The 8,666-nt window shown below is 37.3% G+C and overlaps 2 protein-coding genes across 2 annotated transcripts; both read left to right on the forward strand.

Moving 5' to 3' along the window:
• The first annotated feature begins 1,798 nt into the window (after positions 1 to 1,798).
• LOC129909568 (protein FAM98B-like) lies at positions 1,799 to 2,667 on the forward strand. The gene is made up of 2 exons (XM_055986642.1): positions 1,799 to 1,877; positions 2,253 to 2,667. The coding sequence occupies exons 1-2, from the start codon at positions 1,799 to 1,801 to the stop codon at positions 2,516 to 2,518; spliced, it is 345 nt and encodes a 114-aa protein (XP_055842617.1). The 3' UTR covers positions 2,519 to 2,667.
• A 5,327-nt stretch (positions 2,668 to 7,994) lies between these two features.
• LOC129909569 (uncharacterized transmembrane protein DDB_G0289901-like) lies at positions 7,995 to 8,666 on the forward strand. Its single transcript, XM_055986643.1, has one exon. It carries the CDS (start codon positions 7,995 to 7,997, stop codon positions 8,664 to 8,666), a length of 672 nt encoding a protein of 223 aa, XP_055842618.1.

Consider the following 8,666-nt stretch of genomic DNA (forward strand, 5'->3'; position numbering starts at 1 on the left):
TAATTTCTTTTGTTAAGACTCAAACTCAAACTTATTAATTTTATTAAATAATATTGGTATGAAATTTTGTACATGGTTAAAAATGCTGTCGTAGTTTTAAGACAAAAAATAATAATATGTAACTTTATCTTGGTAAAAATTTTAATTACAGTACCTTGCCATATTATTAGGCCCAAGGGAAAAAAATACAATTTTTTAGTTCATGTTGCTGAATTTTTAAAGTTCTTGTCGAAATATCTCAAATTTTTTTTTGTCTCATTTACTTACACTTATCGTTTAGATACGGATTGACTAAAAAAAAGTTAAAGAATTGATACTTTTTCATACAAAATAACGTACAAAAGAGAAAAGCTCCAAAAGACGTTTTCTATGGAATTCATGCCTAGAAAATTACCCGACCCGTCTAATACTTAAATTTTTGTATCGAGGGATAGCGTGACATTCATAACTTTATAGCAAGGACCCCATCTTGCATAAATATAGAAGCTGGTGGCTGCAATGTGGTCCCATTTCAATTTCGTTCAGTTATAGCCATAGGAACTATTAGAAAAACCATAAAACCCAGTTTTGATCCATGGAAGTCGGTTTTGTTTTTTGATAAAAAAGATTATCAGACAAATTTGGAGATTTTATCAAATAATGCCAACTCCTTCCTTGGGAATGTTGCTAACCGGATCACTGGCTAAACTTTGCAATGTCCTTATACAACTGCGTTTCCTCTAGTAATCCTGAGTCCACTGGTGTATCTTGTCGAAGCTATTAATTTTCCTTTACGCATCTGCTTCTGGTTTAATACCTACTTCAAGTCCTGTATACATTATTAATTAATAAACATTATGTCTATACATTCCTTACACATAAAATATTCTTCGGTGAATTCCATCAAGGTACTTTCTTGGCCTTTGTCTATGGTGGTCAAGATTCAAGACCGGAAGATGATGTTGATATCTGTCCCGTGAAGTACTTTCGGGAACGTAACTCAGAACCATCACTTCTAAATGTAGTAATACAAACCTTTTGTAGGTTTGAAATGTTCATATTTCATCTAAAATCTTCTGTATCTAAGCTCTTGAATCTTAGTTAAATTCAAGATTGTCATTGTAAATCTATTCAATTGTTCATTTCAAATTATGTGTGAATCCAAAAAGTTTGATTAACTTCATAATTCTTTTGTTCTTATCTTGGAGGTCTATTTTGACAGACTGCGTGTTGTTTGAGGAGCTTTTTTTTTTCTTAACCTTTTTGCAAAACAAGTTGGAACAAACCTAACTAATTCATTGGAAGTAATGAACTTTGAGATTGGATTATCATCAGTTCAAATGTTGTTGACAGCAAAAGCTTATTACTTTATGACTACCACACCACAAGATATTCACTAAGAAAAAAATCCATTAAACCATAGCCAAAAACAAGAGAACTTTTAAGCCATCAACCATGAGCCAACGGAAAACGTCAGTCTGCACCGGTGTTTCTGTGATGTTGCAACCAAAAATAAAGTTAACATGAGATCTTGAATATTACAATTACATGCATTACCAAGTAAAGGCATACATAGAACTCGTAATTCAGTGACGACTTTTGGCGCACATTAGATGATCTATGAATGGGTTTGGAGAAGAAGACTTCCACCGGACTATACAGCGCGTGATTATTACTCGTGAGTATGTTCTGGTGTGGCAATTAAAGCTAGCTTGATGAGACCACACAATTATTTTAGTGACTCGATGTTTTGGAATATAAATAGAAGATTCCCTTCTCAGTAAGGTATCAGTTAGAACTACGCGGTCTTGAGTGCAAGATGCATACAACGGTTTTGATCCTTTTGGGAATTGTTACAGTGGCCACTGCTGGCTGGCTTGGAGGAGGTGGAGGTGGAGGTGGATATGGAGGAGGTGGTGGCGGTGGATATGGTGGAGGTGGAGGACACGGCGGAGGAGGAGGCGGAAAAAGTGGTGGATGGTCAAGTGGCGGTGGAGGAAGCGGCTGGAGCAAAGGAGGCGGAGGAGGTGGAGGAAGTGGTTGGAACAAAGGCGGAGGTGGTGGTAGTGGAGGCTGGAGTCTAGGCGGTGGATCTCTTAAAGGATTACTTGGAGGCGGTGGTGGTGGATTCAATTTGGGTAGTTTGAAGCTCGGTGGAGGAGGTGGTGGTGGAGGGAAGAGCTATGGTGGTGGCGGAGGAGGCTGGCAAGGAAGCGGTGGAGGCAGTAGTGGCTGGTCCCAGGGAGGGGGAAGCAGTGGATGGTCAAAGGGAGGAGGAGGTGGTGGATGGTCAAAGGGAGGAGGAGGTGGTGGCTGGTCTCAAGGAGGTGGTGGTGGAGGATGGTCACAAGGAGGCGGTGGAGGTGGTGGCTGGAAGAAAGGTGGAGGTGGCGGAGGATCGGGATGGCAGTCTGGCGGTGGAGGAGGCAGTCGAGGATGGTCAAGTGGCGGTGGAGGTGGTGGTGGTTGGAAAAAAGGTGGCGGTGGTGGAGGAGGTGGATGGAAACAAAGTGGTGGCGGTGGCTATGGAAGTTGGTAAATGCTTGCAATAATAATGTGTGACTAGAAAAATTTTGTGAAATTGTAAAAATGTATTATAGAAGTTAGTAATTTTTGTATCAAATAAAGCGCTTTCAATATTTTTTATTAAAAAATTAAAAAAAAAAAAAATTATTGTAAAAATTGAAATAAATTAATGTGATAGGCTGGTTCCTGGTGTCAATCCGATTAAGTTGAACAATAATCATTTTTATCAAAAAACTAAACCGACTTCCATGGCTAAAACTGGGTTTTATGGTTTTTCTAATAGTTCCTATGGCCAGAACTGAACGAAATTAAAATGGGACCACATTGGTCCTCCAGCTATCCAATACAAAAAGAATTATCAAAATTGGTTCACTCAGTCCAAAGTTATGAGGTAACAAACACAAAAAAAAAAAAATAAAGGCGAATTGAATACCTCCTCCTTTTTGGAAGTCGGTAAAAATGGAGGTACATAAGTTTAAAGTTAATATCGATTCTCTTATTCACAGAAGAATCTGGTAAACATAAAAAGTTTAATTTTTTATGCAAACTAATTTTTTTTTTGGAACAGGCTCACGAAATTGATGTGACAAAACTTTTTTTTTGCAGTGTTTTACATAGGGCCTAATAGTTCTCAAAGATTTTAATCAAATTCCGATCAATAACTGAAGAAGTAAGTGTTCAGTTAATAAAACCAAAAACTTGATTTCTATCAAGATAAATTTTGTCAATTTATGTAATTAACTGACTCGGAAATTTTGGACTTTATTTGCTTTGATCTAAAAATTTTGAAAGCAATTTGCCAAACAAAAAAATAATAATAAAGTTGAACATTTAAAAAAAAATTTAATTCAGTTTAAGTATTGATAAACATTTAAATATATTTTAGCTCCAAATACATCAGACTGTGCTTTTCAATTTATTTTGTAGTTAGGCACAGCTTGCCTGCTTCAACTAACCTACTTAAGCTGGTTTTCAATCAAATGTCCTATTAGTTTATTTTAAATTCAAAAACAAAATTTTACAACTAAATTGCCAGTAATCTTTATCAACCTAACCTAGCTACCTTACCTAGCCTATTAATTTACATTGATTTTGGTTCACTGTTAGTTTGTAGGTGGTGCCTTTCAAGCCAAGACTTTACCAGCCTATCTGGAGTTGTAACGTCGTCTTTGCGTACTGAAATATTTGATCTAATTGTACCCGTAAGCTATAACATCGTCGATGAAAGGTAAACATGGAGATTACTTGTTGATTAGAAATATTTTTTTTTATTTAAGGTAATTTATTTAATTGTTGATGATTTGCTTTAAACATTAATATAGTACTAGATTTTTTGGTCATAGCAGTTTCTCTGGAGCGATCACTGTAGTTAAAATTTTCTATCAAAATAAGATTCTTTAGATCCGCTTTGATTTGATAATAAACTCTGTTTTACAATAGCATATAGCCCTGGTAGTTTTGTATTTGACTGTGAAAGGTTAAGTAATACATATTTTAATTAAAATATGAAATAATTGAAAAATATACCAACAACGTTTATAGCAAAAAATTATTTTTTTGTTAACCAAAATTGTGTCGTTTTAGCCATTTCTAAATTAATAGGAACTTTACCTACAACCAACTATCCCAAACTCTATTTGCCAGAAAACAATTTTTTTTAACGTAGAATAAACTAAGCCCGCCAAGTATTTTTCACCTTTGAATTTAAAAATATTCACATGGAAAATATCTGGTTGTTAAGGAAATTTTGAAACGCAAAAAGTAGAAATCTTAAAAAAGCTAATAAAAATTTTTGCAATGAATAATCCAAAAATTTACAATTCACAATAAAAAAAAAAAAGTCAAGTTAGAAATTTGGCAATGTCGAATTGAGTAAAGCCAGAACCATAATTGGCGAATGGAGTCGGAAGCTACTGTCAATTGTTGTTGTTTTATTTGTATTTTCTATAAGTTTTCATCCGGCGAGTGCGGTTGCGAGCGCTGTTCCCCTCCGTTTCATCCGACAATTATAATTCTGACTTAAGCGTTTGCAGTCGCGCAATGGTGTTGGCAGTTTTTTTTTTCGTATTCTCTTTACTAATATCCTTCAGTTTTTCATTTATTCAAGAAATAGGTAGTCGTGCAAATGAGTTTTGACGCCAAAAAGCATCAAAGGCACCACTGTGCGGCCGCAACCGTGCGAAAAACGCCCAATTTTCGCAACTAATAGTATTTTTTTTTACAAATAAAAAAGAAAAAAAAATGTCTATGGTGAACAAATGGGGAGTATAATTTTTTTTCGATTTTGTTTTACAGCTGTGGTGAATTAAAAAATATTTTTTTTTTTTCGGAAAAGTCAAAAAAAAATCTCCCATAAGAAATGCATTGTTTTTTTTTTTTGTAGAAGAACTTATTCCAAATTCCAGCCTCTTTTGATGTTGAAGCAAAAAAACACATTTTTTTAAATCTTCAATTAAAATCTTATTTTTGTTGCATAGCAAAAAAAAAACTTATTTTTTTAGTTTTACATGGTGCAGATTTTAACAATCATAAAATAAATATGTTTTTTTTGCAAAACTGAAAAATTATGGGATTGAACTTGTTTTATTCGCATTTTCTTTATGTTGACCGAAACAGCCTAATAACAGTGGAATATTTACACTAAAAAATTGATCATATTCAACAAATAAAAAAACTTTTTTGTTTGTTAAGTCAAATCTAACGCCGAAATTCTCTATATGCAGTGAGTCAAGGAAGTGCAACATCTAAAAATATGCTAGGACCAAACCTTTGCTCAAACATCAACAACAGCTACTTCCCGCAGAAATGGAAAACTGCAAGAATCGTGGCAATTCATAAAAAAAGGTGCGAGGAACATTATATCTAATTACAGGCCAATTTCTCTTCTCAACAACCTAAGTAAGCTCTTGGAAGAGCTGACACTGAGGAAGCTCAAGAAGTTTTGCAGCGATTTCTACATTATCCCAGACATGCAGTTCGGCTTTCGGGAGAAGCACTCCACACTGCATCCGCTCATGAAGTTCCACCAAGACATCACCTCAGCTTTGAACAACCATCAAGTTACCGTCGCATGCTTTCTGGATGTCGAGAAAGCATTTGACAGCGTATGGATAGAAGCCCTTATCCATAAACTTCATTTACTAGGCTTCCCTGTAGCACTAATAAAAATCATTTTTTCTTTTCTTTCTTCTAGGAACTTCTTCGTACAAGTGGAGGATAGAAAATCAGCAATGAAGTGCATTAGAGCTGGAGTTGCCCAAGGATCAAAACTTGGACCAGCCGAACAGGAGGACGAAGCATTCGGTCAGCTGCAAACTGTAGGAGCATCACACTTACACTACCTGATGGTACTAAATTGGCAGCCAAGCGCAACGCGAAGTATTTAGGGATCAACTTTAACGAGCTCCTGAGGTTCAACCTTCACTCTAAGTCTGTCCTGAAAAAAGCCAACTACGCCTTCCATCGCCTTCACCCCCTGATGAAGAGAAGAAACGGATTAAGCCAACCAACGAAACTCCTGATCTACAAGCAGCTTCTTCGACCTGTCATCGCCTATAGCTTTCCGGTATGGTATACCATTTCCAAGAAACTTGTCGGAAGCATCGCCAACCACCCCAATCAGCTGATGAGAAGCATGAGAACCCAACAACGACATCCCGAACCCAGATACCTTAGTGCTTTGGATATTCTGGATGAGCACATAATCCCAACCGACAACGAGGAAGTAGTTTACTTTTACGCCGATACGCAATCGGCCTACTACCGCGGCTAAATGCCATACCACCCAACCCACCATAATCAATACCACAACTGGACAACCGAGACGGAACACCCCGAGGATAACCTAGTCAGCAGACTTGTAAAATTAAGCCTATTCATGTACTATATTTATATATTTTATCTTTTATACATTGTATAAGGTTAGGCCCCATATGTGCCAACAAATTTTATATCAACCAATGTATCTTATTAGAAATAAGTTAAGCTTAAGTCAATTGTATATAGTATGTTCAATAAAACAAAATTGAATTGAAAAAAACTTTGCTCAAAAATTGGTCGAATTTCCAAAAAACTATTTAACCGAAATTAATGTTAATTTTGTATGAGTGTGACACAGAAATTTCAAATTTACACTTTTTGCTCAAATAACTCTTTTACTTAACGTAATTTTTGAGTCAAAGGACATACAAAATCACAATAAAAGTTATGAAGCACTTCTCTTTTCTAAAGGCACTTGAAACTTTGTACAGTTAAAAACTTTTTGGTCCTTATAAAGGAAAACATTGTTGCCGATCATACACAATAACCAAATTTAACCTGTCCTGAAGTTATACGAGCATAAAAGTAATTTAATACAAAGTATATTTTCTTAAACTTTTAAAACTGACTTCTATACCCAATCTGATTCAAAACTATATGTCTTTAACAACACAAACTAATCAATCGATCGAACAAAAATTTTGCAATAAAGTGAGAAATATTTTCCCAGATCAGCGCACTTTTAAACAATTTTTTCTCAAGGTAAAAACTGTCACCTCAGCGAGAACACTTGTATTCATTATAATGTTGCTTTAATGAAGCTCATTTCATTTAGAAAATTAATGATTTTTATACCGCGACCCAAACGATCTCAAATAGCTCAAACACTATTAATCCCAGAATCAATCACAATAGCAATCAATCTTACTATAAAGCTTACACAGTATACAAAAAAAAACAACCACAATATTTATGATCTTCCTCGGCGGTAAATTTGTTAAGTTTTTTTAAGAAATCAACAACAACAACAACAAACATTAAAATAAAGCCGTGCGCTAGTAAGATCATGAAGATATAAAATTTTTAGAATTTTGCACAGTGAACGTTTCGAACGCTTCAAACGCATATAGATTCCATTCATACTCCCCTTTTTTTCCAGCCTGAGACAATAAACGCAATGATTAGTTCATGATCATTGATCTTTTTACGCAGCAGAGGTTTTTTTGCGAAACCTAGTGTGTGATCGTTGGAACATGACCTCCTCCTTCACTATCGAACAAGTTAGGTATTCCTCTCGTCCATAATCGTAATTATAACGTTCACTCTCTCGGTGCGGATCGGCTAAAGGTCAGTTTTGTGGTCAAATTTAACTACTTCCCGTTGAAGTACAGCAAGATCGCTCTTAACTTGGCTAGACTAAATCATGTCCAACATAAAAAAAGCAGATATAAATACAAGGAATGGTCTTCTTCTTCGCCATGGTGTAATTGATGGCTCGCCTTAGAAAAATGATTTTAATTGCACGGCTTGAGCAGACCGCGCGTGCCCGCCCTCTGGCCTCCATACCACCTCGTAGTCGCATTTCAAATACAAAACAAAGTTATACTTCAATCTAAAAGGTGGGAGTTCGATATTTGGACCAATATTCTTTTTCCAAACGCTTGGGATATAAATATGCCGCCAGGCAGTGGATCAGGCATCAGTCAAGTGGATTCTATCGTTTCGCAAAGATGCAAAAGTTGTTGATTGTTGCTTTGGGCCTTGTGGCTGCTGTTAATGGAGGAGTTATTGGAGGTGGTGCAGGTGGCTCAGGAGCATGGTTGGGTGGTGGTTCGGGAGCTGGACGAGGATGGTCATCGGGTGGTAGCGGATGGAATGGAGGTGGTTCTGGATGGTCAGCTGGAGGCGGTAGTGGAGGTTGGCCAGCAGCTGCTGCTCCATTAGCTAGCAGTGGAGGATGGAAACTTGGTAGCAGTGGTGCAGGAGGTGCTGGTGCATGGCAAAGTGGTGCAAGTGCTTGGCCAAGTTCATCCGGTGGTAGTGGATGGAAAAGTGGTGGAGGTCTTGGATCGGGATGGCAAGGAGGTCTTGGAGGAGTAGGAGGTGGAAGTGCTTGGCCAAGTTCATCTGGTGCAAGTGCCTGGCCAAGTTCATCTGCAGGAAGTGCCTGGCCAGGTGCATCTGTAGGAAGTGGCTGGAAGAGCGGAGGTGCAGGATCTGCTGTGTCTGCTTGGCCCTCTGCTGGTCTCAGTGGTAATAGTCATGTATCTGGAGGTTATGGAAGCGGCAGTGGATGGCCAAGTGTATCCGGAGGAAGTGGTTGGGCCAGTGGAGTTTCTGGTGGTTCGACTGGTGGATGGCAACAGGGTGGACAAGGTGGTCAAGGTGCTGGATGGTGGTAG

The sequence above is a fragment of the Episyrphus balteatus genome, chromosome 2 (genome assembly GCF_945859705.1).
Source record: "Episyrphus balteatus chromosome 2, idEpiBalt1.1, whole genome shotgun sequence".
NCBI lineage: Eukaryota > Metazoa > Arthropoda > Insecta > Diptera > Syrphidae > Episyrphus > Episyrphus balteatus.